Source organism: Lampris incognitus, chromosome 3 (genome assembly GCF_029633865.1).
Source record: "Lampris incognitus isolate fLamInc1 chromosome 3, fLamInc1.hap2, whole genome shotgun sequence".
NCBI lineage: Eukaryota > Metazoa > Chordata > Actinopteri > Lampriformes > Lampridae > Lampris > Lampris incognitus.
The window spans coordinates 30,267,341-30,279,086 of record NC_079213.1 but is presented as its reverse complement, the minus strand read 5'-3'; the positions used below and the strand labels follow the sequence as shown (position 1 = coordinate 30,279,086).

The window sequence follows — 11,746 nt, the reverse complement described above, 5'->3', positions numbered from 1 at the left end:
ATATATATATATATATATAAACACACACACACACACAATTTTAGTCAGCAAACCAAAGCTGATGACTGGTAAGTTGTGATGGGACTGACACTAATGTAAACCCAGTGGTACTTTTATTATGAAGGGACCCAGATCAACATGACCCATTTTAAATCCCAACCGGAGCTTACATACGGTCACAATAACTGCTTTCATGTGTTCATGATTACTGGGTAATATTGCTGGTCGTAGGTTACATATCTATTAAGGGTTTTGTCCCGTGCCTTGCTTCCCTCAGATAAGAAAATAGGGAGGTGGCAGCTACATGTAAGATTGTTTATTTCATGAAATATTAAATAAAAAAAGCAACACTTGGCTTTGACAATCCTAAGGTCGTGGCGAGGTTATTCATCTTTTCATGGAAGGCAGGACTCGTTTTCCTGGGCGGTACCGAGCACCGAGGTTTGTATCTATTCCGTCGAAACAGATGATTCGTCATCTGGATTTCATTTTTAAAAGAACGAACGACTGCTGTGATTTGGAGATAACCCTGTCATGCTGGTCCTGGCCTTCAAACACCCCGCTGGGCCTTACTGTGTTGACACGCCACTGGATCGCCGAGATCCATCTCTAGTCCTGCAACACACATGCTGCCAGTCCTGTACTGAATTGGCATGATTTTCAAAACAGGAAGAGTTGATAAAACTGATGAAACCTAACCCGGGTTGTCAGAAGGAGCTCGTCCGGTATCAGTGCTGAGGTGATTCTGGGAAAGTAGGCCCAGCCCTACCCGGTCTCTATCGCTGGTGAACTGTGGCTGTATTGTGACTCCTTAAAGTGATTTGCTAACTTGCGAACAGTTAAAACCACTCATCTAAACAGGCCGGTCCTGTCAGATTCCTGTCAGTCTCCTTCCTGATGCCAGGACAAACCAGAATCAAGAACCTGGATCAGAAAGCTGCTTAAAGCTAGGAAGTAGATTGGGAAAGGTAAATGGAAGGACAGGTGCAAAGTTCAGATCACAGACATCAATATGATACAGCGACCTAGAAGGATCCACATGAAGAGCTCCTGTGTGGTGAAGCCTCGGTGCAAAAGCCACCTAGAGAACTCCCGTTCACTCCGAACGGTGCTTCAAGTTCTGCAGTGCTACAGTTAACCTCTTTGTGTGTGTGTGTGTGTGTGTGTGTGTGTGTGTGTGTGTGAGTACAGCCTCGATGAAACGAGATTCAGCTCCACCGAGTGCAAGCGTTGGCAGTCAACAAGAATTCCATGTTAAAATAACTTGGACGGGTATAAAAATCCTCTTGGTTTCACTAGATTTCAAATTAAGAAAAAAAAAATCAAATCAAATCTGGATGCATCGAACAGAACAGCCGAACGAGAAAAAAAAAAAAAAAAAAACAGGTGGTGAAAAGAGACAAAGAAAATATTGCATATATATTTGTCACTAGACCCTGCGGCTGCTTGTGCAGTGAGGGTGTGAGCTAGTATACGTTGTGGTCTACAGTACTGAGGGGGGGGGGGGACCAGGGAGATGGTGGAAGCCCCTCCCTGCACATATCACGATGTACACGGCGCTCTACCAGCTCCTACCAGTGACGGTCTTACTCGGGATCGACTGCCGATACGCATTCTTCACAACATGACCATAAAACGTCCCCGTCTACATGAACAAAACAGCACTGCCAATGTTAACATGGTAAACAGCACTTTCATCCATCGCAAAAACAACAACAGTAAACATGATGTGGTGCACACATGCCTCACTGTCCTACCAAAAGTGGGCACTTCCCCACTCGGATTCAGGTTTCTCATAATCAGGCCGCTGGAAAAGGGCGATGGCTTTTCACACACTCGAGCCCAACACACCGAAATATCCTGAATAACATCAGAACATATGTGTGTGAGTGTGTAAACACTTGTTCGATTTTAACCTCGTTTGGCAGTCTGTCCAGTGGCCTCGCATACCATGATAGCGTAGATTTTCTTTTTATGACGGTGCCACGTGGTACCACCAAATCCATTAGTTCGACCCCACTGGTGCACAGGCTGTGAATCCTTAGCTGGCTGTGTTGTTGTTCTGGACAGAAATCCGTTCAGTTTTAGTGTGTCTTTTTGGTCCCAGTGTCAGGAATTTTCATAGTGTGTCTTTGTGTCTTATGTCGAGTAGGGTCCCCAGTGAGAGCTGAGATTCAATCTGTCGTTTCCGCCTTCCTGTTCTTCCTTCCATGTTGAATTTTTCTTTTTCTACCGTGTGTGTGTGTGTGAGTGCGCGAGACAGTCAAGCCATGTCCTCTCTTCTTGGCTCCCTTTACGTGACATCATGGAAGTAGAGATTGGCACATAGACACAACAGCACAATGGATGCCAGCATGTAGTAGATCAGCTTCCTGAACTTTGGCTCCAGATCACCCTGCCGGTACCAAAATATCTGGAAGGTGAGTGAGAGAGTGAGAGAGAGCGAGAGAGAGAGACAGAGACAGAGACAGAGACAGACAGAGAGGGAGGGATGGGCAAGAAACAGGATGAGGGGGAGAGGGAATCGAAACAGAGGGATAAAGAGCACAGTGTCATATGGAAATATGGGTTTTTTTAAGTGAGAGTGGAGAAGCAACACAATTACAGTTTTACTCATTTAAAATGGGGGGGGGGTGTTTAGTTGTCCAACAGACTTTTGTTCTGTTAGCCTCTGGCTCGGCCTAGTGTCACAAGGAACACAACTTGCCGTTACGATTAGTGCCTCCTACAGGTGGATGGGTGTCTGCACAGCTGCAAGCCGCTCTGAGGGAACGCCTGAGCCACCTGCACATGTTCAGTTCCCCTGGAGATCCTGCAGCTGGCAGGCTGATAAGAACCCTCCCCACCCACCCCTGGCTGGGTGGTGCAGCTTAGGGGACTGGACTTGCCAAAAAAGGGAAGAACTATTTTTATTCTTATTTGTAAGTTTGTTTGTGTTACCAGCACAATTGTCGAACCACAGATCAGCAGGACACACACGGCAAAGAAGACATTGAGCGGTCGTGGAGGCATCGAGGGGAAGACAAATGAGCTGATCACGGTGAACTGGAAGAAGACACAACAAAGACAGCCATTCACAAATATTAAACTTTTCATACAACTGCTGCTTAAAATCTTTGAATCAACATTTTCCAAATACTCTATTTAACCAAAAGCCCCATTATGAGGCTGATTTACCCAGGAATCTTTAAATTTCCAACTAGGGCGTCAAAAGTTTTTTTTTTTTTTAAATCAAACATTTTCAATAAATGTATTTTCCTTGTTTTTTTCTTATACAATGAAGGTTAAAGCTGGCAAAGCTTGTCTGGTACATCGTGACTCATGCGGCCATTCATTTTCATTCTGAGTATTTCATCAGGTTTTTACTGACTCCCCCCCCCTTTTCCCCCCAAATGTACCCGGCCAATTACCCCACTCCTCCGATACATGTGGAGTCGCCAGCCGCTTCTTTCACCTGACAGTGAGGAGTTTCGTCAGGGGGACTTAGCGCGTGGGAGGATCACGCTATTCCCCCAGTCCCCCCCCCCCACCCAGACAGGCAACCCAACCGACCAGAGGAGGCACTAGTGCAGCAACCAGGACACATACCCACATCCGGCTTCCCACCCTGCAGACACGGCCAATCGTTTCTGTTGGGACGCCCCACCAAGCTGGAGGTAAGATGGGGATTTGAACCAGCGATCCCTGTGTTGGTAGGCAACGGAATAGACCACTACACTACCCGGACTCCCTACTGACATTTTTAACCTATCCCTGTCATTGGGTGTGGTTGCACTGTGTTTTAAGAAAACCACCATTGTGACTGTAGGTAAGAAAACACCTGTCTTTTGCCTTAATGATTACTGACCTGTTATTACTGACCTCTGTGATTATAAAGTGCCTGGAAAGATTGGTAATATCATATAGAAAATGTGAAATTCCTGTTACCCTTGACCCATTACAGTTTGCCTACTATTCCAACAGATCTGTAGATGATGCTATCTCACTTACTCCTAATACTGCTCTAATACACCTTTAAAAGAAAAATACCTATATCAGAATGTTGTTTATTGATTACAGCTCTACTTTTGATACAATTGTACCATCCAAACTGGTGTTGAAACGCAGAGGTCTAGTCTGAGCATCTCTATCTGTAATTGGCTATTTGACTTCCTGTCAGGCAGGCCCCAGACTATGAGAATAGGTAAAACATACTCATCCACATTAGCTCTTAGGACCGGCGTACCTCAGGGCTGCTGTCTCAGTCCCCTATTATACAGTCTGTTTACACACGACTGTGTTGCCAAATATGACAACAACAGCATCATTAAATTCGCGGATGACACCACAGTGATTGGACTAACAAGCGACAGTGCTGAGAGGGCCTTGAGGGAAGTGGAAGATTTAATCATATGGTGCCATGATAACAACCTCTCTCTAAATGTCAATAAGACAAAAGAAATCACTGTTGACTTTAGAAAGATCAGAGAAGATCAAGTTCCTATTTCCATCAATGGGTCATCTGTTGTAATTGTGGAGTTTTAGATTTCTCGGTTTACACATCACAGACACCCTCACATGGTCTCTCAACACCAATTGCATCCCGAAGAAGGCACAGCAGAGACTGCTGAGGCATCTCAAGAGTTTTGGTATGAGTACCAAAACTCTTATGAACTTTTATCTCAGTACCATGGAGAGTGTCTTGACTGCTCAGGACTGCAGACTGCTTCAAAGGACAGTAAAGACAGCAGCATAAATCACTGGCATGGAACTGCCACAACTTCATAATATTTACACCACTCGCTGCTAAAGGAAAGCCCAAAACCTCATTAAGGACACCAGCCACCCCACTCATGTTCTGTTCTCACTCCTCCATCTAAATACTGTTGCCGGAGCATCAAATCACACACCACCCGTCTCAGTAATAGTATCTTTCCACAGGCAGTCAGGTTGCTGAACAGCTGACACACCCATATGCACCTTAAATTGTTGTGTTATTGTGTCTGTATATTGTGTATATAATGTATGAATTCGTGTGTACATAGTCTATGTAGGTCTGTAGTTGTTGTTTTTGTTGGATGGTGTGTCTTTTCTCCTCGTGTCCGTTGTGTTGAGGTAGTGTACCAGAGCACAAGAATTTCATTGTATTCTAAATACATATGACAACAAAGTTGAACTTGAATTTAACTAATTTCCCTTTAACTTGTCTACTAACTCAAGTCAATAGGACACAGTGACTACTTCAAACCAATGACCTAACATTGGATGGAGTGAGAGTGTTATAGGAGAAGTGAAAACAAGTCATTGTTGCAGCTGCCAGCACCCAGTTCCTCCGATGCTAAAGGGGAATGTTACGCTGCTCCATAGATGTCATGCTTTATGTAGGTTTGGTCTGTGAATTTCAACTGGCCTAGTTTGGCACACAGCTGTGTTTTGATGGTTTGCTTGGGTTAAGAATGTTAAAAAGAATGATGTAAGGGAAAAAACAAGTGACACTCAACACCAAATTTCGTTGTACACCAAATTAAGCCAACTTGCAGTTTTTACGGCGACTCATTGTCTTTGTCAGTCTGCATGACCATACTCTGAACAGTACTGACCGATATTAAGACTAGCTGCCCTTTTTCTTAAAAGGTTGACTGATGATATGATTCTATGCATGAGCTACCATCTCTTATTGATTTTACTGCTTAAATCCACTTGAGTCATGAGGAGTAAGCAGAAATGGTGTCAAAGAAGTACTCATGACTTTGGTGAAGGAGGTGCATTTCACTGTTACAAGTGAGCCTACCTCCACCATTCATTCAAAACCCTACGTCACTGTGAACTGAATACCGTAACGACATGTGCTGGTGGAAGTTCCCTTATCTGTGAGGAGTACTTACTAGGACAACCAGAGAGGTGAATCCTCCCACGGCAAGGTTAATGATTCGATCCTGGTGGAGAGAAGAGATCTGCTCAAAAACATACAATATACTTTTTTTTTTGCCTGCTGCTACTATTTCATACACTCAATGAAACCAAACCTCACTTGAGAAACAAACACAAGTGCCTTTGTCTCTTTATCAAGCCCATGCTGAAATTTTCCCCTTTTTTTTGAATTATCAAAACACACCAACCCGTTCACAAGCACATGCACTTTAAGGAGGGTGTATTTGAATGCATTCACCACCAGCTGGGACCCACCTGCAAGTGTGTTCGCACGCTCGCGCACGCGCACACTCACACACACACACACACACACACACACACACACACACACAATGTCATACCCGTGCCGAGGTCTCCCCAAACAGAGGTCTGTTGTCCAGCCCGCTGGTGCCATAGGTCCTGGTGGTGAAGTCATCCATGACCAGCCTGGTACACAGACAGACAGACGGCACCAACCTCTCCTCTTAGCAGCCTTTACCTCATGGATGTGTGGGCCAACTGCTGCATGCTAGCACCTAGCTACCTTCCTCCGACACGGAAGCTATGAATGCCAGTAAATTGATGGGGGCATTATGATGGGGAAGAGCCAGCTGGCCTCATAGGCTAGTTTCCTTACCTATTTTGGATAGTTAAAAAACAAAGAGCATTAGAGCACTGATACACAAAGAAATGGATAAATTAAACTTACAGCCTTCATTTTTTTGAACCTTAAGCCATGCTGAATCAGTTATGATAAAAGAATGGGAACACAATTGCTGCTTAAGTCTGCCTCAGAGACATTAGTGACTCCAATTAATACTTTTACTCAAAACAGTACATGCTCCATTCCAGAGAGGAAACGTTGATATTCCACCTCTCCCCATATCTACTCCAGTTCGTCAAATGGGTGTTTGTGTCTAGTAACCTCTAAGGCAACTTCACTACATCATTAGCTATAAAGAAAACCCAAATCAAAAGCATGTTCTCTTATGACCAGGAAACACCCGGCCTACAGACCTGTTAACCACTCAATGTTACCCAGGCAGGGAGTCATTAAAACAACAGTAATAATAATGGGGCAAGCAAATGGCATTGTTAAATGTTCCAGTTAGATAACATGTGTGTAACTGTGCTGCATCTTCCTTGCTTTCTAACTATCCTCCAGCATAGAGAAAAGTACTTCCCAGCCCTGCGGAGGAGGGCAAGGGTGAGCTGTATTCCTGTTAAATCATTTAAAGCAGTGGGGAAGGAAAAAAAATACTTTGCGTACAATTCCACGACAGCTCATACCCACAGTGATCATTAACCATTTATATAATCAACATTTTTATTGACACTATTTTTCCTTGCGGTGGAGGTGCAGGGGACAAACCTAACCTTCCAGTAAATAAAGACAATAGGCGAAGTACTTTTAAGCATGGATTAAAAAAGAAAGAAAAAGCACTCTCATATCTCAGTTCCTCATTACCACCCTTGCAGACTTAACCAGCCATTTCCAAAGAGAGAACAGATGTAACGCGTCGCTTCCTTTCTAGGTCAAAAGCCAGTGAAAAGGGATACCGAACTCTAGCAGAGCTGCCTCAGCAGAATCAACACCCGCAGTGGAAAACAACAGCCCCATTATAACTGGCATCAAACTAGCCCAAAGCTACATTCCACTGCAGCCTTGTGATTCACCGGCCTTCTTAAAAGCAACCCACTCCTTCAAAGTATACGTGGTTCAAGTGAAAGCCAGCCAGCCAATGTAGCTCTATCTCGGTCGTAGACCCCTGCTTATCGACCTGTCAGATAAATATTGACTCTAAAGTCAAAAACGTAGCGGTAAGTGGCTGCAAGACACGTTCCACCCACACCCATTCCACCTACACCCATTAATGACTTTTTTTTTTAAAAAAAAAACAACGATGAGCACAGGAGCAAAACGACTGACACAGCAACAACTTAAGGTTACCCAGGTCGGGATAACACCCAGCTGCTATCAGAAAACTAGCAGACAGACACATGGACAGATAGAGACCTAAACTTTTATTGATTAATCACCGATGGGAGGGGGGGGCTATTAGCTGAGATCGTTAATGACAGCTAATAATCATTAACTTTGCCCAGACAACAAACACAGACCATGCGTCCAAGTCGGCGAAGGCATGGGATGAATGAGAATGGGAAAAGCGTTATCTCTTCATCCAACAGCAGCAGCAGCGGAGGTTAATGAGTCACAGTTAACTCACAGCATTAACAACTAAACAGCTAACACGACATTATAGCGTCGCCGTTCAAACGCCACCGTCAGCGTTGATTGGCATGCTAGCGTGGCTAAGCTAACCACCCAGACAATTAACGCTCAGGTAAAATGGTTGGGGGAATATTTACCGAAACGTCGGAGGGTATGGGAGAGGGGGGTGTACTGGGCAGCCTTCCGCCAAATGTTAGAAGTGACGCACCCGAGATGATCCTCTGGATTTACCCCCTCACGGAGTACGCCGCTGTGGCCACCGGACACAAGTTGTGACTCGACGGCGCTCCGATGGGTCAAGTACAAGTTAAAGGGGATGGGCCGGCGGCCATTTAAAGGGGCCGTTATTTACTGTTGAGCCGACACGACTGTGAGCCGGGCGAGTCAGGTGCAGATTGCGCACAAACTATTTACGATACAGCCAGTCACCTTAATACAACCATTCAAACCCTTTCAAATCATCCTGTATATATATCGACAGCTACTTTGGTGTTACTTGTTACACGGAAAGAGACACACAAAAAAAGTGAAGTCACCATAAGTAGTCCTTAACGCAGTTCCTCACTTTAATCAGAACTCTTAATCACGATTCGGTTCGCTGTAATTCTTCATGTATTATGGATTCTCTCACCTGACGATCGCTGTAGCAGGGCTGGTCTGCAAGCTGCAGTGAGGTTCCTCTCTACACTACCTTTTGGATAGTCGCTCACTCACTAACCAAGTGTATGACAGGAAACCACAGCATTAACAGGAAACCATTCAGCAAACATAAATGTCATATCACAGTGTGCTGAGCTGCAACCTATGATTTTATCCACGGGAAAACCACGGATCTGAAAACCCACGGAGGTCATAGCTGGTGTAATACCAGACCTCGTGTTGCCATCACATGATGTGAGTGTGATAGGTAGCCTCAGTTCATAATCCCCCCCCCCCAAAAAAAACTTGTGATATTTCTTGTGTTGAATTTCACAATTAACAGGAAAGAAAGCTCTCTAAAAAAGAAAAGAAAAATCCAGCGTGTAAAGAGAAATAAGATTGCAAAGACATCCATCAAAAAGTCGGAAGATCCCCCCCCCCATTCTTGCAATTTATGTGAGATAAAAAAAAATTCAACTCTGTAAAGAACAAACACACAGATTAAAACAGATTAATACCATTTATTCACTGAACTGGTCACTTGCAAAAACAATTGCTGAGGGAATGGAAACAAAGTTGCTTTCCCCCCCCAAAAAACACAACAATATCTTCCATTGTAAGATGGGAACCTACTGAGCAAGAAACAAACTGTGCACAGGTCTCTGAAACCAGGCTGAAATATGAAGTTAAAAATTTCTGGTTTTGTGTGAGAAAAGGTCAAGTCAAGTCAATTCTATTTGTATAACCCAATATCACAAATTACAAATGAATGTGTCATGCTTATTATAGGAATTCATCAGCAGAAGTCCACATTTGTGTTTTTGTGTTGTGTTTTAGGGGTCAGTGTGTGTATAATAATTGAAGTTGCAGAGAAGTATGTAGGAGTGGGGCAGGATATGTATGAGGGAAGTGTGACAATGGTGAGGTGTGTGGTTGGAATGACAGATGGGTTCAAGGTGGAGGTGGGATTACATCAAGGATCAGCTCTGAGCCCTTTCTTGTTTGCAATGGTGATGGACAGGTTGACAGACAAGATCAGGCAGGAGTCTCCATGGACGATGATGTTCGCGGATGACATTGTGATCTGTAGCAAGAGTAGGGTGCAGGTTGAGGAGAGCCTGGAGAGGTGAAGGTATGCACTGGAGAGAAGAGGAATGAAAGTCATTAAGAGCAAGACGGAATACCTATGCGTGAATGAGAGGGAGGACAGTGGAATGGTCAGGATGAAAGGAGCAGAGGTGATGAAGGCATATGAGTTCAAATACTTGGGGTCAACTGTCCAAAGTAACAGTCTTTTCCATTTCTGACAATGTGCATGCTATTCATATTAACCTTCTACCACCAGGAACAACTTAAAGACCTATAGGAAACATGGTGCTCAGTAAAGAGCAGGGGGCAGGAAAGTGGTGAGCCTTTCCTAAATCAGTGCCATACAAAAATGGACCATAGTAACACCTTAGAAAAATAGAAAATAATTTCTTACTATACAAACACTACAGTTGTGTACTACAACATTTCTTTAGTAATATCATAGGAGCACTTTTTACACTATAGAAATAGCATTATAGCATACGAATAGTAATGTGATAGAAATACAGGGAACACAGCAGTATTCTTTGTGGTTTTGCTATAACCTGTTTTTGTACGGGGTGGCGTAACTAGTATAGCTAGATTGGTAGATCATTTACCAGGATGCCTTGTTTAACTTGGCTGTACTCCTGCTGGTCTCTGTAGCCGGCCTGCTGGAATCTGTACAGGTTTTCCACCTCCGCGGTCCATCTTTTGGCTCTGCTCAGTCTTTGGCTTGGCATTGCCGTCTATGTTGGCAGCCGAGGACATATCAGCTCTGCAGGAAAGAAGTCTATATGGAATTTGAGAGAACATAGTTTGGTGTCTGTTGTTTTTGTCTGGTTCCTGCTGGGATGTGAAGAACAGAGCATGTTTTTAAAAGTACAAAAAAAGCATCTAAAAACTACACTTTTAAATACAACAGCGTTATTTCAGCAGCACATATTATTGTTAAATTCTGTTCTTACCCCAAGACATTGTGTATATTTGCAGATTTTTTTTAAGATTATTGGGGTTCATCTATTAGCTAGACACAATTATTATTAAATTGTGTCTTTGCAAGCAACATCTTAATGCAAAAACCAACATGTTGGTAATAACTTTGGAAGTTGCAGTGTTCAGACGTTCGTTTTGAGTTATTTTGGGGGGGGTTACTTTGAGCCCCTGCCGCTCCATTTTATATTGTAGCGAATTCGGGGGGCAACGCAACCACAGGAACTGCCGCGGCCGGGAAGCGAACCCGTATCGCCCGCGCCGCAGGAGACATCGCTAACCGCTCGACTAAAGAGTCAGTCTCGCCAGCTAGTGGCCAGCGTATCTTCTTATCCATGCACGTTACACTATTTTATTTAAGCACCCGAAGTAAAATATAAACAATTAGTTAAATATGTAACCAAGAACGTCTGTCAGCATTTCTCCTGGTCTCCCTGTTTGCCAACTTCATGGATACAGAGGTGTCGTTAGCTTTGGCTTTTCCAGTCTGTCAGCCAGTTCCACATAAAAGAGGCTGGATTATAAACTTTGCATCCACTTTACACTTTCTCGGTCATTCGGGATAAATCACAGGAAAATTTAAACAACTTATAACTGTTTTAGACCATACGTTAGTTATCGGGATAAATCACAGGAAAATTAAAACAACTTACAACTGTTTTAGACCCTACGTTAGTTACTTCACACGGCTGCCAAGCGAACAAGCTGCAAACGTTGTTGAAATTGCGTGTCCTATGTTGCTTAGCAACCGTAGACGTTCTTCTTCTACGGTGGCTCTATTAGGGACCAACAGCCTCCGCACCAGTTGAGGGCGCCAGATAGGCTTTATGAAGGGAGGCTGGCAATTGGGCGGAAATTGATTATTATGAAGGGAGCGATGAAGAGAACGAAGGGGAAATGGCGGGACGGATGAATGAACATTGA

At 43.9% G+C, this 11,746-nt stretch overlaps 2 protein-coding genes across 5 annotated transcripts; both read right to left on the bottom strand.

Annotated features, from left to right (window-relative positions):
- Nucleotides 1-91: 91 nt before the first annotated feature.
- Nucleotides 92-8,808, bottom strand: tmem243b (transmembrane protein 243, mitochondrial b). Of its 4 annotated transcripts, none has more exons than XM_056277353.1 (5): nucleotides 8,754-8,808; nucleotides 6,252-6,526; nucleotides 5,865-5,915; nucleotides 2,941-3,045; nucleotides 92-2,413 (listed from the first exon to the last, which is right to left on the bottom strand). In XM_056277353.1, exons 2-5 carry the CDS (start codon nucleotides 6,327-6,329, stop codon nucleotides 2,294-2,296), a joined length of 354 nt encoding a protein of 117 aa, XP_056133328.1. In that variant the 5' UTR covers nucleotides 6,330-6,526; nucleotides 8,754-8,808; the 3' UTR covers nucleotides 92-2,293. The 4 variants fall into 4 exon arrangements, with proteins under 4 accessions (XP_056133328.1, XP_056133327.1, XP_056133329.1 ...); XM_056277352.1 differs by lacking the exon at nucleotides 8,754-8,808 and adding an exon at nucleotides 8,260-8,407; XM_056277354.1 differs by lacking the exon at nucleotides 8,754-8,808 and adding an exon at nucleotides 8,331-8,397.
- A 617-nt stretch (nucleotides 8,809-9,425) lies between these two features.
- meig1 (meiosis/spermiogenesis associated 1) lies at nucleotides 9,426-10,600 on the bottom strand. The gene is given in 3 exon segments (XM_056277993.1): nucleotides 9,426-9,900; nucleotides 10,450-10,558; nucleotides 10,560-10,600. Coding segments are annotated over 3 exon segments (309 nt in total). The 3' UTR covers nucleotides 9,426-9,741.
- Nucleotides 10,601-11,746: the final 1,146 nt, after the last annotated feature.